At 33.6% G+C, this 25,172-nt stretch overlaps 3 protein-coding genes across 4 annotated transcripts in view; 2 read left to right on the plus strand and 1 right to left on the minus strand.

Annotated features, from left to right (window-relative positions):
• LOC111713475 (succinate dehydrogenase cytochrome b560 subunit, mitochondrial) overlaps positions 1–991 on the plus strand; it is a 3,697-nt gene extending 2,706 nt beyond the window's left edge. Inside the window, exon 3 of the mRNA XM_023488334.1 lies at positions 365–991. Coding sequence (XP_023344102.1) covers positions 365–617 — 253 coding nt within the window. The 3' untranslated portion in view covers positions 618–991. The remainder of the gene's footprint in view (positions 1–364) is intronic.
• A 1,970-nt stretch (positions 992–2,961) lies between these two features.
• Positions 2,962–15,428, plus strand: LOC111713466 (xylosyltransferase oxt). The gene is made up of 12 exons (XM_023488321.1): positions 2,962–3,104; positions 3,655–3,741; positions 4,992–5,091; positions 6,390–6,528; positions 8,768–8,902; positions 9,705–9,829; positions 10,263–10,692; positions 10,929–11,097; positions 12,177–12,331; positions 13,144–13,266; positions 13,493–14,935; positions 15,347–15,428. Exons 1-11 carry the CDS (start codon positions 3,027–3,029, stop codon positions 14,541–14,543), a joined length of 2,592 nt encoding a protein of 863 aa, XP_023344089.1. The 5' UTR covers positions 2,962–3,026; the 3' UTR covers positions 14,544–14,935; positions 15,347–15,428.
• Positions 15,429–16,030: 602 nt separating this feature from the next.
• LOC111713468 (uncharacterized) lies at positions 16,031–21,361 on the minus strand. Of its 2 annotated transcripts, XM_023488323.1 has the most exons (3): positions 20,967–21,361; positions 16,384–16,555; positions 16,031–16,223 (listed from the first exon to the last, which is right to left on the minus strand). In XM_023488323.1, the coding sequence occupies exons 1-3, from the start codon at positions 21,310–21,312 to the stop codon at positions 16,202–16,204; spliced, it is 540 nt and encodes a 179-aa protein (XP_023344091.1). In that variant the 5' UTR covers positions 21,313–21,361; the 3' UTR covers positions 16,031–16,201. The 2 variants fall into 2 exon arrangements, with proteins under 2 accessions (XP_023344091.1, XP_023344092.1); XM_023488324.1 differs by lacking the exon at positions 16,384–16,555.
• Positions 21,362–25,172: the final 3,811 nt, after the last annotated feature.

Below are 25,172 nucleotides of genomic sequence, written 5' to 3' on the forward strand. Positions count from 1 at the left end.
TTTGTTTGTTTGTTTGTTTGTTTGTTTGTTTGTTTGTTTGTTTGTTTGTTTGTTTGTTTGTGATGTTTGTTTGTTTGTTTGTTTGTTCGCCTTCTTAAGGTGGATTTTATATCGTTTAATTCCTTTCAATTTGATAATAACTTACCATGTTTGAGTCTAAAAAATATTGTGAAAGATAAGAAGATTCGCAAGGATACCCTTTAAACCTTTGTGTGAGTAACTATGAGGAAGATATCGTTCTTTTTCTTACTTTAAAAAGTGTTAAATTCTCAAAATAATCAATTTTAGCTAGAAAAAAAGCAAAGATATCTCCTTCATCAATCATCCTTTGACAATATGAAGGTTTAAAGGTACCATTGTAAATCGGACAGAACAATTCATTTTTAGGAACCTTCCCTGTCTGGCTGAACACTGTTCAGGAACTGCACTTTGCTGCTCCTCTCCTTCTAGCTGCTAAGTTTGCGCTAGCCTGGCCGGTCACCTTCCACCTGTTCAACGGTATGCGGCATCTAGCCTGGGACATGGGACACGGATTCAAGATCCCAGATCTATACAAGACCGGATACACAGTTCTAGGCTTATCCGTCCTCACCGCGCTCATGCTGGCAGCTCTGTAAACAACATGGAGCCGCTAACTTATGAATCCTGGAGTTTAACCATATATTTATTCCCGCAGACTGAATTAATGAATTGAATGAATTATTTCCACAACTCGTGCTTGGTATAAGACCAAATAAATTCTGTAAATATTAAATAAAATATTGAAATTTTAAATTTCATTATTTATAAAAATTATTTTTCTTTCAGATAGGAATGTTAAAATGTGAAAAACAGTGCTTAGCGGTCCGTTTCAGTTTGATGCGGACCCGGATCCTGGATCCGCCCTGAAAAATAATGTATCCGGATCTGGTTCCAAAACCGGATCTGTGCCTGAGTTCATGTCTTCAAGATTTACTGATTTTATTTAACAATTATAAAATTTCAACATTTATTTCTCTCTTTTTTCGCTTAATTGTATGCTGAACAATGTGAACATGGTTGAACAGTCAGAGGTTAGGAAGTTCCTATAATCCCTCATTTCTTACCAGTTGAGATTTGTGCTTTGATCAAAAAGTTTTTTTTGGTAACAGATTTTTGATGAAATTTTGATCCTGGGATCAGGATCCAGGAAGTCAAAACGTCCTGGATCCTAGGCACTCCCATTAAAAGCTAGAAAAAAGGATTCATACAGCTCTGCAATTTCAAGCGACGCTTCATGCCTCAAATTTTGATTGGAGAACTTGAGAGAGGGAATGTTCTTAGCTTGGTTTTGAGATTCTGAGTTGAGTGGGTCGACTCTAATATTGAAAATTTAGTTTTTGGTAAAATCGTTTAAGTGCGGGTAAACGGCGGAAGTAACTTCTTGTAACCTTGGGTTCCCAAGCTAGTTCATTAATATTCTTTTTCAACTACAAAGCTGAGATTTTACAGATACTCCGTCACATTTTACTATTCAGTTTGGACCCACCTAACCAGGGTAGGTTGTTTTATCTTATACCGTCGTCTGAGCAAACAGTATAAAGACATTCTTGTTTTTTATTTTTTGATGATAATTTTCTGTTTTGGATTCTAAGTTAATTGTCACTTACGGATTTTTTCAGCAAAACAAAAAAAAAATATAACAGAGACTTTTTAAAGAAAACCACATATTTTTTAATGTAGTCTACAAATTACATTCAATTATATTTAAGGGCTGATTCGAATTTCTCATTAAGACAATAAGATTTATTTTGTTCAATTATAAATTACAATTCTGTTTTTAAATTTGTTTTAATTAAATTTTTCAATCATTTCTTGCAAGGATTGAATCACATGCAGGATTCGATTTTTTTAGAAGTTACTTTTGCAGTAAAGAAATCTCAAATTGAGTAAACAATATCGAAAGAATAAAACTATTTAACTGTAACGGGACGGGGAGAGGAATAATTAAAAAATTTGTTAATCTGCAAGTATTTTTTAACTTTTATCAAAAAGTTTTTGTTTTTTTTCATTCTTAACATAGTAAGAAATATAAGAAGTGAAAAATTTTAAAATGACAATTCCGTATTTTGTTTATATATTTAAAACATGCCCCAATAACATGTCCTATTTGAAACAATTCTTATCAAGCAACATTTAAATTAATTTTAGGAATTAGACACTTTTTTCAACTTAGACCCCATACCGACTTTTTTTTTGGTTATTAAAAGTTTCAGAGACGAAGGAACAGTGTGCATGTATTGTTAAAAAAACAATCTCATTTTGAAGAAGAAGAGATTGAGTAACTTGATACATTGCTTCATTATTCAACTCTTGAACTCAGTTTAAACTGATATACTGTGCATACACATCAAATATAGATTCACATTGTTTATAAACAAAAAGAAATTTAAGAAATTATATTCTTGTGTAAAGTGAATCAAAAACAATAAACTTTCAGGATCACAGTTCTCGAGTTAATACTTTAAAATAGTCTTGAAGGAAAATGTAATTTCATGTACCATTTATTTAATTGTCGCTGCTGCATTAGTCCGTAAGACCTGCAATTAAAAAATGTCAATTTGTTCATAAAAAAGTTATGTCCGATATTTTTGTTGCGACAAAGTGTGAATCGGGTATGGACCTTTTTATATGAAGAGTCACTTGAAGTTACGATAAAATATACATTGACAGTATATTTTATATGCTTTTGGTTTACCCAAGGGAGGAGGGTCCCGGGCCCAAGGGGGGAGGGTCCCGGGCCCAAAGAATCCCAAAGGAAAGTTGGAATTTACTATAATACTAAAATTTGTACAATTTTGAAATTATCGTTTAAAAAAACCTTTTAAAAAAATTGTTAAAATTATGCTGTGTATAATCGTGTGGAAAACACACACAATTGTTTCGTTGCAATTTATCAAAAAAATTAGATTTTTTCATTTTAAGTTTAAGAATAGAAGATATTTTAATTTTGACCAATTTCAGACGTGAAAATGTTGATTCCATGAGTTTGATTGAATCCTACGAAGATGGATAGGATCGCCCGTATCCGGAGGAAACAGGAGAACCATGAAACCCAACCTTGCTCCGAGTTACCAGAGACCGATGTGAGTTTCTTTGTATCCATTAAACGTCAAAACGGCAGAACCGATCCGGCCCACTTTTTGCGGTAAAACAAATGTTTGTTTTTTTTTTGTTTTTTTTTAATTTTGGAATTCCGTCATTATTGCCAGAAAAATCAGCGAAAATTCTTACATTTATATTCTTAAGGAAAAAAGGTAAGTGACAATATGATATTTATATGTCTTAAGAAAACATTAAGATGTTTCGGTTAGGACGTATTTAATATTTATATATTTAGGAAAGAATAAAGATGGTTAGGTTAGGACGTATCTAATATTTATATATTTAGGAAAGGATAAAGATGATTAGGTTAGGACGTATCTAATATTTATATATTTAGGAAAAGATAAAGTAGGACGTATCTAATATTTATATATTTAGGAAAAGATAAAGATAGTTCGGTTAGGACGTATCTAATATTTATATATTTAGGAAAGGATAAAGATGATTAGGTTAGGACGTATCTAATATTTATATATTTAGGAAAAGATAAAGATGGTTAGGTTGGGACGTATCTAATATTCATATTTTTAGGAAAGGATAAAGATGGTTAGGTTAGGACGTATCTTTTTTCCCTACCGGGTTCTTCTTCTGTTCTCCTTCATCATCTGTGCCCTTCAGGTTTCTTAGTTTAAGATTGTTATTGTTGTTGTTGTTGTCGTTGTTGTTCTTACTACTGATTTTGTTGTTATTGCTATTGTTGTTTTTACTGTTGTTATTGTTGTTGTTGCTGTTTCTGTTGTTGTTTCTGTTGTTGTTGTTATCGTTATTACTATTGTTGTTGTGGTTACTATTGTTGTTTTTGTTACTGTTGTTGTTGTTGCTATTGTTGTTATTACTGTTCTTTTTATTGTTCTTGTTGTTAATGTTGTTGTTGTTCCTATTGTTCTTGTTATTATTATTGTTCTTGTTATTCTTGTTATTGTGCTTGTTATTGTTATTGCTTAGTGTTATTGTTAATGTTTTTATTCTTATTTTTATTATTGTTTTTTCGAAATTTTAATATTGACACTGTTAATTTTTGGACTTTTTATTATTAATACTTGTAATAAAAATAATATATTCTTCAAATCGTTGATTACTTCTTTTAATTCTTATTTTAAAAATTAATCTTTTAGAATTCCAGCTTTATCACCTAGGTTTAAACTCTGAATTTTATTCATTTCTAACATATTTTTCATTTTATTAGTTACGTTATAATTTTATTTATTATTTGGAAACTTATCGAAAGGGGATACTTGGTTTGGTTTGATTTCAAGATCACATTATGAAACGCTAATCACCCCCCTACCCCTTATCTAATATAACTTGAGTTTAAAAAATAAAATCGAAACTCAGAATGAAATGACAACTTTTGAGTTTAACTTGTCCATTCAAAAGATACTGGACATCAAAACTTTTGAATCAAACCTAGGTGGATTATTTATATGTGTTATGATCATTTTGTTGATTTAAAAGTTTTGTACTCCTCTCGACTCAGATTGCACCAATTTAATCCGATTTCCGGCTTCCAGATTTGAACTTATCAAATATTTTTTGCATTTACAAATTGTATTTGTAGGGTTATATATTTTCTCAAAATTATTTTTTTACACCATCCCCCCTCCCCCTCTGAAATTAGGTATGTTTGCCCGGAGCCGCCAACATTTTTAGGGTTTCATTCGCTGTTCTGGGTAAAATAAATGATTTTTTGTAAAAAAAATGAAAAAAGATGTATAAACTTACCTTTTGATGTCAATTTTTTTATTTTTAACACCCCAGATTTTAAAGCATCATGGGAAGAGGGGGTGCAGTGTTAATTCTCAAATATATGCACCCCTGTCTGTGTATCATATTATATTAATCTTATTTTAGAAAAACTTATTTTTCAGGTTTTCATGGGATTTTCTTTCTTCAATAATACTAAAGATGAAGAAATAAAACTACATAATTCCCGATCATCCCTGCCCAGTCCATCTCAAAGTGTATTAGGTACATTCATTTTTTTTCTCGGGGGGAGGGGTGACTTTCTGGATCTTTTAAAACGATTTAATAATCCATCAATCAATAAGGTTGATCTCGAAACGGAGATTTAATAGCAATTTTTTATCAAGAAGATTTTTTTTAATAAACCAGGCTTTTAAGACGCTTCGACATTTTTCCCAAGCAAGTTTTTTTTTAATTTTCCCGTTCAGAAACCTTCCTGGGGTCGATTTGAGTTCATAAACCTTCCTGGGGTCGATTTGAGTTCATAAACCTTCCTGGGGTCGATTTGAGGTGCCACAAAAAAGTTTGACTTAATCGGTTCAACCCTTTATTACGTTTAGTAGATACAGGGTTCAACCCTTTATTACGTTTATTAGATACAGAAAGACGAGCAAAGTATATATTAAGATGCCAATTCGAAGGGAGAGATTCAAATTTTGGTTTTTTTTTTCACATTTTACTTGGGTCGTTCTTTGTCAGGTGGGGCGTAATTATACAGTACACCCTGTTGACAAAATATTAAAAGATTGAAAATTGTATTCAGGTTCTCCTTCTTCAGAAAACGTCGCATTTTTACGCCTTAAAGGGACTGTAAACGTATTTTCAGGTGTCACTCTATTTATAGAGTAACATGTTCGATTCACACCAGTACTCTTTAAACGTTGTCTGATCAAACATGAATGAGATATCCCTATTTTCAATTGTGGTTTCTTTATTAAAGGGACTTACGAGAATTTAACACTTTTTAAGAAAGAAAAACAACGATATCAACCTCATTGTTGTGAATTGGACATTCTACGTTTTAAATGGAGGGTCACTTGAAATTAAAATTACAGTCCCTTTAAGGTCTTGTCTAACATGATGATATTGTATTGTAGATGATAACTACAAGTGCAATGTGTCTACAGAAACTAAGATCTTGTCTAACATAATGATATTGTATTGTAGATGATAACTACAAGTGCAATGTGTCTACTGAAACTAAGATATTGTCTAACATGATAATATTGTATTATAGATGATATCTACTACTACTAGTGCAATGTGTCTACAGAAACTAAGATATTGTCTAACATAATGATATTGTATTGTAGATGATAACTACAGGTGCAATGTGTCTACAGAAACTAAGATCTTGTCTAACATAATGATATTGTATTGAAGATGATAACTACAAGTGCAATGTGTCTACTGAAACTAAGATCTTGTCTAACATGATGATATTGTATTGTAGATGATAACTACAAGTGCAATGTGTCTACTGAAACTAAGATATTGTCTAACATGATGATATTGTATTGTAGATGATAACTACAAGTGCAATGTGTCTACAGAAACTAAGAGTGCCTTGAAGAGAGCTAAGACGGAGCAGTGCAGGACGGAGATCCTAGATTTAGCTTGTAGAGTTGAGAGTGGAACCTTCTTCCCGTCCTCATTACCTCGGTAGGTATTCATCTTCCCATCCTTATCATTTATCTTCCCGTCCTTCTTATTCCTCTTCCCGGCCTTCTTATTCCTCTTCCCGACCTTCTTATTCCTCGTCCCGTCCTTATCATTCATTTTCCCGTCCTTCTTATTCATCTTCCCGTCCTTTTTATTCATCTTCCCGTCCTTCTTATTCATCTTCACGCCCTTAAATTCATCTTCCCGTCCTTTCATCTACCCGTCCTTATCATTTATCTCCCCGTCCTTTCATCTACCCGTCCGTATTATTTTCACGGCTATTTTTTATCTTTCCGTCCTCCTTGTTCATCATTCCGTCCTCATTATTCTGTTTTCGGCCTCGCTATTCATCTTCCCGTCCTCTTATTCATCTTCCCGTCCTCTTATTCATCTTCCCGTCTTTTCATCTACCCGCCCTTTCATTTACCCGTCCTTTCATCTACCCGTCCTTTCATCTGCCCGTCCTTTCATCTACCCGTCCTTTCATCTACCCGTCCTTTCATCTACCCGTCCTTTCATCTTCCCATCTTTATCATTCATTTTCCCGGCTTTATTATTTATCTTTCCGTCTTCCTTGTTCATCTTCCCGTCCTCATTATTCATCTTCCCGTCCTCGTTATTCATCTTCCCGTCAGTCTTTCATTCTTTTTCTAAATCGACGAAATCTCGAACCCCCCCCCTCCTGAGTGGTATTAGTACTGTTAAATTGAACTAAATAAACACCAAGCTCACCATGAAGTGAGTATATATTGAGTTTAACTGAAGTGGATTTAATTTCAAATCTGTCAGATTCAATCATATAATATATGTGTATAGTTGTATACAGACTTCAAAGCAAGGGTAGGAGAAACCAAATTATATTTTGGTATTCAATTGACACCCCAGGTAGAGATATGGGGATGAATTAGAGTATTTTTTCATTCAGAAATGCATTTTTAGAATTTTTGTATGAAAGATTAACTGCATTATATTTTGAGTATTAAGGATCTCTTTGTTCTTTTTTAGTATTTTGTACACAAGTATAGCTGAACGAAGGTTTAGTTTAAGAATTATATCTTCAATTTTTGTGATATCTCTTCTGATCCAAGTATAGATAGAAGAAGGTTGGGTTTTATAATTATTTTTTCAATATAGGTTCTGTAAAATCATTTCTGATCCAAGTATAGATAGAAGAAGGTCGGGTTTAAGAATGATATCTCTATGTACTGTGATATCTCTTCTGATCCAAGTATAGATAGGAGAAGGTTTGGTTTAAGAATGATATCTCTATGTACTGTGATATCTCTTCTGATCCAAGTATAGATAGGAGAAGGTTTGGTTTAAGAATGATATCTCTATGTACTGTGATATCTCTTCTGATACAAGTATAGATAGATGAAGGTTGGGTTTAAGAATGATATCTCTAGGTTCTTTTATTTCTCTCCTGATCCAAGTATAGATAGAAGAAGGTTGTGTTTCTCTATGTACTGTGATATCTCTTCTGATCCAAGTATATATATAGATGAAGGTCGGGTTTAAGAATGATATATCTATGTACTGTGATATCCCTTCTGATACAAGTATAGATAGAAGAAGGTTGTGTTTAAGAATGATATCTCTATGTACTGTGATATCTCTTCTGATACAAGTATAGATAGATGAAGGTTGGGTTTAAGAATGATATATCTATGTACTGTGATATCTCTTCTGATCCAAGTATAGATAGAAGAAGTTTGGGTTTAAGAATGATATCTCTATGTACTGTGATATCTCTTCTGATCCAAGTATAGATAGAAGAAGGTTGGGTTTAAGAATGATATCTCTATGTACTGTGACATCACTTCTGATCCAAGTATATATAGAAGAAGGTTGGGTTTAAGAATGATGTACTATGTACTGTAATATCTCTTCTTATCCAAGTATATATAGAAGAAGGTTGGGTTTAAAAATGACATCTCTAGGTTCTGTGATATCTCTTCGGATACAAGTATAGATAGAAGAAGGTTGGGTTTTAGATTGATAAATCCACGTTTTGTAATATCCCTTCTGAAAGAAGGGAATTATATCTCTAGGTCTAAGCTTCAAGAATAATTTTTCTAGGTACTGTGATATCCCTTCTGATCTAAGTATAGCAGGGAGAAGGTTTAAGAACAATATCTTTAGTTTCTAGGCTTCAAGAATAGATTCTCTAAGTACTGTGATATCCCTTCTGATCCAAGTATAGATAGAAGAAGGTTAGGTTTATAAATGATTTATCTAGGTACTGTGATATTCCATCTGATCCAAGTATAGCTGGGAGAAGGTTGGGTTGCTTCAAGGATAATTTCTCTACCCGGATACTTGATGGAAACCTGGGGAAACTGAACCAGGATAACTCTCCAAGTAATTGTTTAAGGTAATCTATATTTATTCATAATTGGAGTTATTTTCTTTGATCAAATGTTATTTTTTGCGGCTTTTATCTCGGCATTCAGGAAGTTCTGATCGTTTTCTGTCTAATTCTCAAATGTATTTTTTGTCAAAAGTTTAAAGGGTATCGTTGTGAGTCGGGCCCTGTTAGAATCGAGTATATTTTATGGCTGTTGTGTTGTCTGGGAACAAATGCTGATTAAGTAGATCTTGCTGGATCAGCATTTTGTGGATTTCTGAATAAATGTTTCTAGATTTTCTATTGTTAGATAAATTCACTAGATCAGCTTTTCTAACAAAAAACTCGACGTGTTCTTTTCAATCTCTTATCTTGAAGTAAGAGACACTTTTCAAAATATTATTAACAAGCTGGGGAACCCAGCTTTGTCTGGAACCCACTGAATTTATAATCTTGAAACCAAGCTAAAAAACGTTTCCGTAGCTCTGTCGAGTTCCCAATTAAAATTAGGTTCATGAGTTATGATCGGACACTAGCTTGAGAACCCAGCGTTGCATAGGGGAGTCATAGTTAGTACCGCCGATTTACCCGCGCTTTGTCGTAAATTACGATTTTAGCTATTTTTTTCCGATAAAAGTAGACCCACTCAACTTAGAATCTCAAAACCAAACTAAGAACATCCCTGTGGCTCTCCCGAGTTCCCCAATCAAAATTTTAGGCAAATCGGTCAAGGGGTTCTAAAGTCAAAATCAGACATACAAGCAAGCAAAAGGACAAAGAGATTACTACTTTATATAGATAGATGGTTTGTCTAAATATTTTTGTGTAGGTTCTGCACAAAATCTGGATATATGTTTGCTGGAACCCAGTTTGGTGTAGAATGTTTTTGTGGAAACACATCTCCGAAACCTGAATTCAAAATTGTGGATTCAGCTTGTAACAAAACGTGTTCAGGTATTTACTATAACTTCTAAAACTGAATCCAAACTTGTGGATTCAGCTTGTAACAAAACGTGTTCAGGTATTTACTATATCTCTTCTAAAACTGAATCCAAACTTGTGGATTCAGCTTGTAACAAAACGTGTTTAGGTATTTACTATATCTCTCCTAAAACTGAATCCAAACTTGTGGATTCAGCTTGTAACAAAACGTGTTCATGTATTTTACTATCTCTCTTCTAAACCTGAATTCAAACTTGTTGATTCAGCTTGTAACAAAACGTGTTCAGGTATTTACTATATCTCCCCTAAATCTGAATCCAACATTTTGGATTCAGTTTGAAATAGACCTTTTCTAAACTGAATCTTTACAGGTTGATTCAGTTTGATAGAAAGCTTAGTTAAATTTGAACAACTTTTGAAAAGTTAAAGTTTGATTTTTTTTCAGGCGACCAGAGTAAAAATTGCGGTGGCTACCTAACTATGGATATTTACCACACCGGCCTCCAGCCTCCGAAAGTTACCAACCTAGCCTCGGTTGAAGCCTCCGAAACTCCGGCAAAAGTTGTCTTCCTTCTCACGCTGAACGGACGGGCCCTTAGACAGGTTCTTCGCTTGATCCGGGTCCTCAACGGACCAGGATCCTACTTCTACATCCACATTGACTCCAGGCAGGAGTATCTGTACCGGGAGCTGGACGAATTATCTAGAACGATGCCGAATCTGAAGATGGTTCGGAGAAGGTTTGCGTCCATGTGGGGCGGGGTGTCTCTACTCACGATGCTGCTCTCGTCTATCCAGGAGCTGTTGGAGATCCAGGACTGGGATTGGGACTTTGTATTGAACCTCTCGGAGTCAGACTATCCAGTCAAACGGAGGTTGGTTTTTATAGTATTAAATCAAGTCCAAAATATCATCGAAAATTATTATGATTTTTAACTCGTGTTATGAATTAAGTTGATCGGTGGTCAAAACTTTTAAATCCTTAATCTGTGTCTTTAGCGGTGAGACGATAATCCCTTTAATTTAAAAGTTTACACAATGGATTTTTAGTCAAGTTTCTGATGCTAAATATTCGCTTAGTCTCAATAAATTTTTGAATTTGATATTTTAGAGAGGAACTGTTCCAGTTCTTGTCCTCTAACAAGGACAAGAACTTTCTCAAGTCCCACGGGAGGAACGGACCGTCCTTTATCAAGAAACAAGGACTGGACAAGACCTTCTTCCAGTGTGAGGATCACATGTGGAGGATTGGATCCAGGAATCTTCCAGAAGGGATCCAGGTAGGATATAAGATTAATCCATATACAGGGTTACCCACAAAGGATGAGACTTTAATACGACCTATAACTTAAAGAATATGAAAGTTATTTTTTTTTTTGTCTTTTTAATGATATATTTAATGATTTAGGCATAAGAGGGGAAAAGGTATAAGAAAATAGACCGCGTGAATTATGTGTAAAGTCGTCTCTGAAGTCTCATCCTTTGCGGGCAACCCTGTACCTTATTTAGTTTAATCCCTATCTATAGAACATGATGTCGTAGCTACTTGATATTTGAAACTATAAACCCTGTACCATATTTAGTTTAATGCCAGTCTATAGAACATGATGTCGTAGCTACTTGATATTTGAAACTATAAACCCTGTACCTTATTTAGTTTAATCCCGCCAGTCTATAGAACATGATGTCGTAGCTACTTGATATTTGAAACTATAAACCCTGTACCTTATTTAGTTTAATCCCTATCTATAGAACATGATGTCGTAGCTACTTGATATTTGAAACTATAAACTCTGTCTTATCAAAAAGTCAACGTTTCAAAATCAAAAGGTTTACTCAATCGGGATGCAAAGATATAGGGATTAGAAAAGTAGAGTTTGTGCCGAGTCGTTAACTTTTAGATTGACAAAATGAGATGAATCATTTTGGGGAGATTACCCCTACCCTCATTAGTCCATCCAAATGTTCTCAGCTCCGGAAAATTGTATCCAATTAAGAACTGAACTTTTAAAAAAATGACGTTGGAAAAAGCTTTTTTGAAAGTGCTTTAAGGACCTTTCGTTTTAATTGCAATTGACCATCCATTCGGTACCCATTAAACCTTTTTCTGATCAATAATGTGGTATTGTTTTTTTTATACCTTAAAAGTGTTTAACTCAATTTCCTCCATTGTTTCTGTAGCAAAAATCCGCAGGGGACTTTAATAGAGAAACCACAATTAAACATGATCAATTTTCAAAGTTAAAAACATGTACATTTCATTCGACCTTGATCTTCCAACGTATTTAAGGGTACCGTTGTGAATTGGATAAGCCACTATAAAAATGGAGGATCACTTGAAAATACATGATGTTTGTAGATAGACGGAGGGTCGGATTGGATTTGTCTGAACCGTGAATTCTCTTCCTACGTAGTAAACTCCGAGGACGAATTGATCTCCGGACTCAAACTGGTTTTTAACTTTACTCTGCTTCCTGCTGAGACATTCTTCCATACGGCTCTTCAAAACTCAAGGTGTTTTTTATACAAGTTTTTGCTTGGTTGTCATCCGGGGTTTTTGGTTTAATTATGGTCATTTGGATTTTTGCATCATGGCCATTGGAATCTGGTTGTTTTATGAACATTTGTATTTTTTGATTAATAGTCATTTCCATTTTTTCTTAATGCTCATTTCCATTTTTTTTCTTAATGGTCATTTTCATTTTTTTATTAATGGTCATTTGCATTTTTTTCTTAATGGTCATATACATATTTTTCTTAATGGTCATATACATATTTTTCTTAAAGATCATTTACATTTTTTTCTGAATGGTCATTTGCATTTTTTTCTGAATGGTCATTTACATATTTTCTTAGTGGTCATTTGCATTTTTTTTCTTAGTGGTCATTTACATATTTTTCTTAATGGTCATTTGCATTTTTTAATCATGGTCATTTTAACCTGTTTGCTTTACAGTCAATTGGATTTGATTTTGGTTTATGGTCATATGTATATTTTGTATCATGGTCGTTTGGACCTTTTTGTTTTATGGTTTTTTTGGAGTTGACCCCCCCCCCCTCTTCCTCATCGTACAGTGTTTACTGTATACTCCTTGTAATCTATAGTGACACACATAAAACTGTGGACTAGGAGGACCACATTTAATTAATTTTATGTGAAATTGATGTTATAAAGCAAATCATTTTACCCATAAGCTTGAAAATCATGTTAAATAAAAGAAGTCTGTGTTTTACTGTACAATGTTTCATGTTCATTTAAATATTGAAAAACACAGATTGAGTCTAAAAGTCGTCTTTGTCCCAATGTATATATTTGTTCTGTGTAGATTCTGTAGCTCTGGAGTGAACAACAACTTGCATCTGACAAACTGGAGAAGAAAGCTGGGATGTAAATGTCAATATAAACATATCGTGGATTGGTGTGGGTGCAGTCCTAACGATTTTATCAGGGAGCATTTACAGATAGATTTATTACAACATTTACAGATATATTTTTACAACATTTACAGATAGATTTATTACAATATTCACAGATAGATTTATTACAACATTTACAGAAGATTTATTACAAAAATAATATTAACTGCTTCTGAATAATTTAAGGATGGCCTTTGCAAGCTTTTTTTTTTTACAATTCTTGAAAATTATAAAAACTCCAAATCTGTAAACTTGTAGCGAGGACCAGGAGAAGTTGAAAGCAACCCAACCCCGACAGATATTTTTTGCCAGGAAGTTTGAACCAATAATCCATCATGAGATTATAAACTGGGTGGATGACTGGTTGGATATCCAGGTTCCTGGAGAACCAGAGGAGCGGAACCACTACTGGCAAAACCTGTTTCATCACAAGGACGTGGCGAGCAACCACCCGGAGCAGTTCATCCTGTTGATCGAGTTTCTGGCGCGGGATTACGTTCTTTCTAGTCCTGGTTTGAAGGAGTTTAAACTTCTCCGGGTACTGGAGGTTACTTTGCACAAATACAAGGATGAAATTAAGGATTTTTTGCTTCTATCAGAGCTTCAAAATACTAAAGATGAATCCGTCCTTGTTCTGGAAATAAAAGTTGATTTACTCGATGGAAACTTAGACGAAAATAAACTAGTCTCTTCAAAACCAAAGATAGTGTCTGTGAGTGTTGGAACGGATTATGACCCGAAAGAACGGGTTTTTAGAAATTTTCTCAGAAACTACGGATCTAGAAGCGAGATGTCTCTCCGGGTTGAGTTTGAGCCTGGACAGGAGAAGGAGAGGATTGAGTTTGGTTGGTTCAATCCCTTGGGACTCCTTTCTGCTGTTACTCGTGCAAAAACCAATGAATCCCAGGGTTTAGAGAATGTTATCCCCAACCTGGATAAACCTCTCCTGCCCGGAGTATGGACTGTAGTTGGAGTAAACCGGGCGAGATTGATTAGCTCCAACCAGTTCTTGATCCTACCCGGAGCAGAACTGAACCAGACAACTCCGAACACGGATCCGATTCAGAGCCATGTCTCTCAGTACTACAAAATGGACCCGGAGAAAACAATTTCTGTTAAAAATGATCTGAACACGTTGAACCTGGAGTCTAGGGATGCCTGGATGCAAAAATACTCCGCCGGCTTTTACAAGGTGGAACACGTATGTAGTCTCCAACCCGGGGCAGGGTTCCAACCCGGGGTAGGGTTCGAACCTTGCGGAGAAACTTCATGGAGCTCCCGAAAACAGGACTTATCCATTCTTATTTAGATATTCCACTGTCAGACAATAATACAAATCAAATTTGTCATTTCTGATCCGAACTTGCAATGTATGCTGATGGCAGCCTTGGACGTTTTTTCGACAATTAAGTTGATTCCGTGATCTTATGCGGCCTGGAAACTAATATTAAAATCTAAAGATCGCTCTAAAAGCTTTAAAAAAATAATCTTTAAGCTATAATAATGGCCGCCTGCTTATCAATTTCTACGAAAGTAATGCCGCATATAGCCATTAGTCGCTTTGTTCCTTTATTTCTTTAGTTTTACCACTCAGTTCATTCAGTACACCAATTGACTAAAGGCCGAAACTGGTTTATGTAGTAGCACTTAGCTTTACCGATCAGAGGCGTAAATTTTTTAATTTAGGGCTTGAAAGGGACTGTAAGCGTAATTTTCTAGTGACCCTACTTACAAAAATGTCTGATTTACAACGGTAACCTATAAACCTTTTCAGTTCAGTGAGTACATAATTTTATCGAAAACCGCTTGAATTCCTATAAAACCTGGTTCACGCTGAGTGTGAATTCAACATAGCTGATCCGTTCCTTGTGTCCCTTGAAATTATTAAATATTTTACATTGAAATCGGTTTCTAAAAACTTGAAGGAAAGTGAATATTAATAGTTATTAAAAATAAAACAGCTTGCAAACGAAGTGTTCAATAATTAAAACCTTTTTTTAGATTAATGAGGTTAAATTCGACAACCTTGATCAGACAAAGGTTTAAAGGGTACCGTTGTGAATCGGACATGCAACTCTAGAAATGAAGGGTCACTTGAAACTACGACTGCAGTCCCTTTACCATAAAAAAGCGTCCTAATGTTGAAGTCCCAGATTTCAGAATTATGTAGAGCTTAAGATTTATCATTACATAAGTAGGCCATTTAACATCACTATTAACCTGTTTTTATTCTTTTAGACAATTTTTAAAAATGAGTTCTATTTTAGGAAAATTTGTAACAAACGCACATATTGTAATAATGTGACTGACTCTGTATTTGGTCGCTGTTAAAATTTCATCAAATCTCAACGGACGAGACTAAATTTTATAATTGTTCGCCATTTTACTAATTCTTCTGTGATATTCCGCACAAACGAAGACGATCGACCAGTTCTTAATGGAATTCAAGTTTTTTTTATTTGCATCAGAATTCTTTTTTACATTTTCTGGGCAGATTTTTTCCCCTCTCTTCGTTTTTTTAAAATAAAACAAGGTTAATCGCCTTTTTTCTTTCGCTTGTTTTTCTACCCTTCGCACTCATGCTTAATCAAAAAATTACATTTTTACATTAAAGATGTATACAATATACACATATTTTAAAGTTATGTAAAGATATTTTTTTAACTTGTTAAATATATTCTTGAATCTCTATTATTATTTTTTTCAATTTTACGTAATTATTATTATAGAAAATATATGAATCTGTAAAAATCCGACCTTGGGACTTGGATTTCGAACGGTTGTTAATTCTGCATGCAAGATGAATATATTTTATTTTTATATTTCCTATGGGTTAATATAGTTTATTTTATAAATAATCGTAAATAATACTGAAAAGTGACAATCGCAGAATATGCTCTTGGGTTGGGTTTTCTCCATATATTCTCCGGGTACCAAGCAAAGCTAGTCCTGTCTCCGGGTACCAAGCTAAGCCAGTCCTGTCTCTGACCTGAATGTATAGATCTTAATTTTCCTTTAGTCATGTCATCGAGATCTTACACATAGAGCATGCACCATCGAGATTTTATCTTAGATCATGCTACATCTACTACAACTAAACAGGGGGTGGGGAGGGTGTTAGTTAAAAACATCAAATTTTTCACTCTTTCCTCAAACAAATCTTCTTCCACTCCACCCAGAGGTATCCAGGTCTGCAGTACTGTTTATAGGTAGAGGGCGCCACTCCTGCGCTCTTCACGTCGGCGCATTTGTCAGAGTCATCTAGCGGAAAACATTGAACTAATCCTCCCTCTTCTTTTGGAACTATACAACAGCTGAAATCTGAAATATATTTCCTTATTATTATCATTTTTTCATTTATACAAAGCTGAAAACTTTAGATAACGAAAACCTTAATCCTAATCGCTTAATCTGAATATCCACTGTGGAAACTTTTATTTTTTTGGTTAAATAAGAGGAGATCAAGCGTTGATCTCGATATCCACAATTCTAAAGTTTTCAGCTCAAGTCTTAAAGATTTGAAAGCATGTAAGCCTCTAGATTGTAGAAATTTTAGTAAATAATTCTTCTAAAATTTGTTTTTTTATAATGCTGCAATAGATTTTAAGACGATCCATGTCGTTCTCTACTTGTCATGTATCGTGGGACACCCTGTATAGATACTTCTCTACTTCTCATGTATTGTGGGACAACCTGTATAGAACTTCTCTACTGGTCATGTTTATTAAGATACCTTGTATAGATACTTCTCTACTTGTCATGTATCGTGGGATACCATTTATAGATACTTCTCTTGTCATGTTTTGTGGGACAACCTGTATAGATACTTCTCTACTTGTCATGTATTGTGGGACACCCTGTATAGATACTTCTCTACTTGTCATGTATCGTGGGACACCCTGTATAGATACTTCTCTACTTGTCATGTATCGTGGGACACCCTGTATAGATACTTCTCTACTTGTCATGTATCGTGGGACACCTTGTATAGATACTTCTCTACTGGTCATGTTTATAAGACACCTTGTATAGATACTTCTCTACTTGTCATGTATCGTGGGACACCCTGTATAGATACTTCTCTTGTCATGTTTTGTGGGACACCCTAAAAATACTTCTCATGTTTTGTGGGACACCCTGTATAGATACTTCTCTTGTCATGTTTTGTGGGACACCCTGTATAGATACTTCTCTTGTCATGTTTTGTGGGACACCCTTCTTAGGTACTTCTCTACTGGTCATGTTTATTGAGGCACCCTTTATAGATACTTCTCTACTGGTCATTTTTATTGAGACACCTTGTATATATATACTTCTCTACTTGTCATGTTTATTAAGACACCCTGTATAGGTACTTCTCTACTGGTCATGTTTATTGAGGCACCCTTTATAGATACTTCTCTACTGGTTATGTTTATTAAGACACCTTGTATAGATACTTCTCTACTTGTCATGTTTATTAAGACACCCTGTATAGATACTTCTCTACTGGTCAAGTTTATTGAGACACCTTGTATATATATACTTCTCTACTTGTCATGTTTATTGAGGCACCCTGTATAGATACTTCTCTTCTTGTCATGTTTATAGAGACACCCTGTACAGATACTTCTCTTCTTGTCATATCAAAGTGAGACACCCTGTATAGATGTAAAGGAGTTCAAATTATCTTAGATCTTTAAAAGATATTCAATATCAAAGGGTGCAACATTTTGATAGATCTCCAATAACTGTGCTAGCTTTTTATTCTGTAGCTTTATAAATGACTGGCTACATTTACAGAGGGGGTAAGGGGGATAGTGCCCCCCCCCCCCAGAATTTAGATATCTTGATTTACATCCCTAATATGATTTTAAACCCCTACTGTAATTGCAAGGTCCTGAATTCAATGTCTAAAATGATGCAATTCTATAAATAAATTTGACAACTTGCTTCTTCTTCTCTCGATAGAATAATATTCCATCAGGAGAGCGTTTTAAATGTCGATAGAATAATATTCCATCAGGAGAGCGTTATAAATGTCTATTTTTCTTAAGTTTTGTTTTTTAACGTTTAGTAAGACGCCCCTGTTCAAATATAAGATGATTGTGATTATATTTTTTACGAATTTCTTTTCCCGTCATTAGAACTTAGAACTTAAACTAGTTCAATGTACATTAGACATAGCAATTGTACAGTGTAAATAGACCCATTTCACGTAAATAGTGCTATAAGCTAAGTTACTAGTAACAATATTTGCTTTGTAACAACATCAAAACGCTTAACTATTGCTATAATGTCGTCTTTCTATTCCATTGTTTTCTGTTTATTACTGTATTACGATCGAAAATCTTATTTTCGTTTTTTGATTGATTTAATAAGAGGTAAATAACAAAATTGATCAAAGTGATTTTAAAAAGTTCTGAAAGTTTTTTCTTTTCAACGTTAACTAGTGATCCTACATTACTCGATTGCCTTAATCAATTCACAATGATACCCTTTTCATATTAACCCAAATCTGGACTTCAAATGAATAACTAAAATAATTAATTCCAAGTTTTCGTGGATTTCAGCAAAACCAAATTTGTAAGTTTTCGATATTTATGCAATCGCTTCGCCGATTTTCGATTTTTTTACAATCGTTTCGCAGATTTTCGAAATTTAAGCAATTGTTTCGCAGATTAAGTATTTAAAGGGCGCTGCTGCTACTTTTACATCAAAAGAACAAATTTATGCGTTAAAAAAACTTATCATGTGAAGTAATAAAGAATTAATAATGAATGTATTGTATTACCCCAAATATCATCTAATTCTAGCTGTAAATTAAAGCCCTAAATAACTATTGTTTCTCTGTGAAACTGTTCCAGGAACTAAAAATCTTATTTCTATGATTTGTCAAGTGTTTTTTCCGTTGTTTATTTTGTTCTGTCTAATAGACCACCCAGTATAAAAGGACCCTTTGTTTTAGATTATTTAGATTAAGAAAAAGATTTCAGGGATGAGTACGGACTCTCCCCCCCCCCTCACCTTTAGGGGGGGGGGGTGGTTTGTGGGCCTCTTCTTCATGGCTCCTTTATTGTACGTTCTGATTAACATTAAAGAAACAGGCGTAATTTCATAAGATATCGATCTTTTTCTAGGTAAAAATTGATTATTTTCGATCGTGTTGTTACGACCAATCAAAATTAGTTTTTTTCAAGATAGAAAAACCACAGTATTTTCCTCATTTTAACTCATTTAAAGGTTCTATGTAGATATAGGCTCATTTAAAGTTTCCGTCCCTTGAGTTTAATGTATTTGAATTGTAAATAGCTTGGTTTTGAGATTCTGAGTTGTGTGGGTAGATTTTAATAGCGAAAATTTAGTTTCCCGGTAAAATCGTTCAAGTGCGGGTAACCGGTGGAAGTAACTTTTTATCTGGGCAGCACTGTGTTCCAAAGTTACGAGCTGTTCCACGAAACATGACAGTAGCAAGACGTCCTGAACGTCGTCTTTGATTCTTTTATATAATTTGTTGCTTTTATTTGTCGACCTAATTTTATAAGTAAAATTCTAGAGATAATAATCACAAAATACCCCTAGACCTGGCATTTCTAAAATGTGGTCTGCCTTTTTTGTTCTTTCAATATTACCTGAGATATGAAGAATTTTGTTCAGATTTTGACAATTTAGGTTTTATTTAATTTATTAAAATTGAAATCTATACGAAATTCTCAATATAATATAATATTGACAGCACAAAAAAGACGGACCCCATTTTGGAAATCCCAGAACTAGGAGAATATTTTGGTTACTGTTTCAAGAATCATTCATGTGAAAGAAGGTTGACGATTGGATGTCTCAAATAAATGCACAGATCGTCTTGCTACTGTCATGTTTCGTGGGACACCCTGTAGTAAATTTTATTTAAGTTTCTTTCTTTATTTTTCTCTAGATCTCAATGTTGGATGTTTGTTTACAAACAACTGCTGAACTAAAATAAAGCCAAAACATTTGAAATAAGAGTTTTAATTTTTTTCCAAAATCCATTTCAATCTTAAAAGAATTTTCGGAATAACACTTTTTTAGGATTTTAAAAACTTAAAATGGTTTTCGAATTTTTCAGCTTTCATTTTTTTTAAGAAAGCTCTTCAATTCATTGTTTTTTTGTTTGTTTAAATAATAAATACTTTAAAATTATTCTGTAATCTTGTAATAGTACTTTCAAATGTGTGAATTAAGATAAATATTCAAAATTTATTGTTTTATCATCTTGAGTGAAAGATAATCGAGTGCATTGCAAGAAAGAATTAATTCAAAATTCATTAAATTAAAAATTCTTATTTATATGATACAATTTAAAAAAAAATAGTTAATCGTTTTCTGAAAGTACCATCTCTTCATTTATGTGAAAGATAGTTCCATTGCTTCTGTAGCAAGAAATCCGCAAATCACTTTTACAAGGAAACCGCAATTGAAATAATTAGATTTTTAAAGAGAAATCATGGATATCTCATTCAGTTTATTTTCACCCTCTATGTTTAAATTTGTCTTGTGTCCAATAAACATCTGACCGGTGGAACCGACTGCGCCAAACATGTCGCAACTCACATGATCCCAGGGAAGGTTAATTGAAAAGTTTTGCCTTTGAAAAAAGTCAACGTTTACTGTGTGAATCGTACAAGCCACTCTGCAAATGGAGGGTTACTTAAAATTCCTACTTAAGTCCTTTTTTTTAATTCGTTTGATTTTCGTTAAAACTTATTTGTTTTACCTTTATTAAGTTTGCATTGATACGAATTTCTGTCCCACTGGAATCCCTCCGGGCACTTATTCTCTAAACACTCCACGTCACTCTCCGAACAAATCTCGTCAAAATATCCAAACTCAGGTCTGTTCTGCAGATCATGAACAACACTCACGATAAGAACCGTTCCCGCCGTTACAAAGATCGCCGCTATGGCAATGATCGTTGCCCGGCGCCGACGTCGAAACCGGTTGCCCTCCGCTTCGACGTCTACAATGTCGTTGCCCGTTGAGGACAATAGGCCCGACTCGACACTGAGGGCGGTTATGTATTGGGGGCGGGATTGCCCGCCTCCTGAGGTTGCAAACATCATTTTAGAATCGGCGGGTGTTGTTGGAGACGAAATTTTGACTCTTTCAAATTTTTCTGAAATGGAAATTATTTATTGAACATTTTTTTTATTCCGAAGTTTGTAACCCACCCCCTTCAAACAAAATAAATATTTGAAACAATAAAAAAAAACTAATTTTTGTATATGCAAAACATTTTCTCAGAATAATTGATTAGCAATTTGTTTTATCTGATGAAAAACTATATTCAATAAGGAATTGTTACATTGTAGTTATAATATTCAAATTCCAATAACAATGGTACCCTTAGAAACTTTGGCTGGTCAAGAATGAAAGAGGTAATCATGTTCAACTCTTAAAGGGACTCTTAGCGTATTTTTAAATGACTCTCAACATGCAAAGATACATGGCAACGCCCTATTCAGTACGGTACTCATTAAGAATGGTTAATTCTGATCATTTCTCATATGTTTCCCAGTAGAAGAAATGCGCAATTAATTTACCAAACGTGGATATCTAATTCATACTTGATCAGACTAAACTTTCAAATTTAACATTTTAAATCGGGCATTGCCATCTTTGCATTGAGGGTCACATAGAACTACGCTTAAGTCTCTAGAAGTTAATTCTATACGGATACCAGGCTTTTAGGGCGCGTCGCGCCCATCTTTTTTTAAATTGTGAACATTTTCTTTTTGTAAAATAAAAATCATGGATTTTTCAAATTTTCTAAAATCGAATTTTGTTAGATCAGAAGTAGATTTTTGAAAATTCGATCATCCAAAACTTTCCCTAGGGTCACGTTAGTTCCCACAACAAAAAATTGTGCCCGATCGGTTCAGCCGTTTTGATGTTTATTGGATACAAACAGACAGACAAGCCAAGTATATATATAGATACTGGAAATCTCCAACCAAGGCACGATACAGAAATACTTCAGCGTCTTATACCGTTTGAAAGTTGAAGCCACAGATTTAAAATACAAAATGGTAACCCTCTGATCTAATAATATTAATAGGTTTATGTATAGTGTATAATGTTAGCTCTCTGATCTAATAATATTAATAGGTTTATGTATAGTGTATAATGTTAGCTCTCTGATCTAATAATATTAATAGGTTTANATATATATATATATATACAATATACAATGTTTGCTTTAAACATGTCAGTAAAATGAAATTCAGGGATTTAAGAAGTCAATAAATTGTGGAATTTGTTAGAGATTAAGTAGAAATTAACAGTGTATCGAGGCTTTGCACATTTTTTGGATTTAATTTTTGAATAATTGAGAACAATGTTTAATTCATAAATGTTCGAAATTTGTGCAGTTTTTCTAGTGAATTCTTTGGGATGAGTCACATACTCAAAGATGCATCGTAAATTCCGTAATTTTCGTTTTTGACTTTTGTTTTCAATTTGAGTTTACAGATTTTCGTAAAATCCGAAGTTTTCAACTTAGAAAGATGTATTATTTCATTTTAGAAATCCAAAATACTGTCATAAAAATTTGAAAATTCGTAAATTTATTGCCACAAACTCTAATTTTCTATTTCCTAAATCTTTGCAGCCCAATGTCGAAGACTATTGATATTCAAAAGCTATAAACTCTGAACAATTTTTATATGGCCCCCAAAGGAAGGGGGAGGGAGGTTAATTCAAACATATAATCAAAAAATAATATTAAAATCATAAGAACCTTTTTTGGAACCTCTAACTTTGAGATTTTTTCAAAATGGCGATTTTTTTATTTATGAAAAATTTAATCTGATTTAAAAAATATTTGAATATTGTGATTTTTGTTTTTTTTTTAACATTTTTTGGCTTGTTTACCGGATGTCGACAATATCTTATGACAGATAAATATAGGATTTTATGTTTGACTACTTAATTCCTTAACAAATTATTCACTACAGACATTTTTGTATTTCCCCAAAATATATTTTAAAATCTTCCAAACAAATTTTACAAAAGTTTTAGGATGGAATAAAAACAATGCTCTTTAAGTATTTCTAACAACTTTTTCTTCTTTCACTTTATACATTTTTTTTCGTTTTTTTTCGGTTAAATTGTGTTAATGTCAGAATGTTTGATTTTAGTGCATACAACATTGTAAGTTATTATTCATCAACATTAACATGTAATTCCCCTAAACAAATTCTATTTATTATATGTCAAAAACGACTTTTGTAGATCATAAAATGACATTTCTCCAATTTCTAAGTGTAATTTAGTAAAAGTCGCGTTCATTAATTGTTAAAAAATTGAAAGTCTTAACAAAAATTACGCGAAATTTTTAAGTTTCTAATTTTAGATTTCATGTTCTAAAAGTTGCATCCTTTCATAGTTTAGACACATGTTTACTTTTTCAAATGTAAACATAAACTGAAACCTGGACCTTTCAGGGAGGATGCGATCACGGAGCGATGTTGCCAAAATAAATTTAGAAAATACTTTAAATGCCGGCTGTGAAGGATAAAATTTATATTCTTGAACATTTTTATTTAATTTCATTTCTCAATAGGTTTTAAGAGGAGCTTTTTAGCTATCTTTCTGGTAATAATTTTAGACTTTTGCTACAGCTTTCGTACATTATGAAAAAATATCGATATTTTTTAATTCTGTTCATACATTTTTGCGCAGTATATTTGATATTATCAGTCACTTAGTTTTAATCCTTCAATGAGAAATATCTATTTTCAACAGAGTTGGGTTCATGAAGAGAATAGATTATATATTAGAGTGGAATTTAAACAATCCCTTGGTATGAATTTTGTCAGTCCCTTTCAGCCGGTCAGTACAAAAGAGAATAGAATATATATTAGAGGGGTTTTTAGAGAATCTCTCGTTATGAATTTTTTCAGTCTCTTTCAGCCGGAAAGGTAGTTCAAAGTGTACAAATCATGTAAATGTTCCCAAATTATATGCAGTAGAGTACATTAATACAGTATGTTCCCTAGACTATCCATTTCAATTTCGAATTTTTTAAAGCTGTTAAATAATCTTTATAAAATGATTTAGGTGAATAAAGTGAAGTGAAAGGCATAGAGTCTATGTGAAATGATCATTGGTCAATTTTCTTTTAATATTAATTTTAGATTTTCTATAAAATGATGTTCCAGGGCCCAAAAGCTGTTATATAGCGCAAATATGTGAAGTACACCTGCAGTATGGAAACAGTACAACAAAATGGCCGTTTTAAACTTTTTCTAGTAAATTCCACTCTAATATATATATTCTATTCTCTTTGGGTATTGTATTTGGTGGATTTTCAGGATCGAAAAGTTGGAATTAGGAGATTCTCGGATTGGATTAAAATAAGATTTAACAGTAAGACAAACTCTCCACTAAAACCAACCAAGGACGGTTTTATTTTCATCGGGCCTAACTCATTAAGTCGAGTCTTAAAGCCGGCTTTTGTCAATCACGTGACACAAACTGTCGTCAGCTGATTCAGAAGCTGGGTCTAAGATTGAGCAAAGAACCTGGGTCTAAGGAATTAAGAATTACGAAGCTTTTAAATCGCGGGCTCTGAATCATTTTGAGGCAAATGTTTCTAATTCTGATCATATACTTCTTGGCGTTTAATGAACACAAACAGGCGCGTACACAGGATTTTAGCCAGGGGGGGGCGAGATTTCGCGCGAAGCGAGAAAAAATTTTTTTGCCCCCCCCTGGAATTGTTTTGTTCAAAAAGTCAATTAACACCATAAAAATACACCAAAAAGACTACATTTTTGAGTGTTACTAACCTTATAGAGTCTAAAATTTATACTAAAATTTATTCCTTTGCTCGAAAAACTAACTTTAACTTTTTAACTTTATAAATTTATAAATTTATCACTTAACTCCATCACAGCTAACTAAATCAATAATCACAGCA

This window comes from Eurytemora carolleeae, unplaced genomic scaffold (assembly GCF_000591075.1).
Source record: "Eurytemora carolleeae unplaced genomic scaffold, Eaff_2.0 scaffold1302, whole genome shotgun sequence".
Lineage (NCBI taxonomy): Eukaryota > Metazoa > Arthropoda > Copepoda > Calanoida > Temoridae > Eurytemora > Eurytemora carolleeae.

Bases quoted from the DNA above. Each gene is read 5' to 3' on its own strand.
- LOC111713466 (XM_023488321.1), top strand. From the start codon at position 3,027: ATGGATAGGATCGCCCGTATCCGGAGGAAACAGGAGAACCATGAAACC. The intron at 3,105-3,654 runs GTGAGTTTCTTT...TCATATTTTTAG, and splicing joins CCGAGTTACCAGAGACCGAT to GAAAGGATAAAGATGGTTAG. The intron at 5,092-6,389 runs GTACATTCATTT...ATTGTATTGTAG, and splicing joins TCCATCTCAAAGTGTATTAG to ATGATAACTACAAGTGCAAT.
- LOC111713468 (XM_023488323.1), bottom strand. From the start codon at position 21,312: ATGATGTTTGCAACCTCAGGAGGCGGGCAATCCCGCCCCCAATACATA. The intron at 16,556-20,966 runs GTAAAACAAATA...AATATATTTCAG, and splicing joins TCAATGCAAACTTAATAAAG to ATTTCAGCTGTTGTATAGTT. The intron at 16,224-16,383 runs GAAAGAGTGAAA...CTATACATTCAG, and splicing joins TGGAAGAAGATTTGTTTGAG to GTCAGAGACAGGACTGGCTT.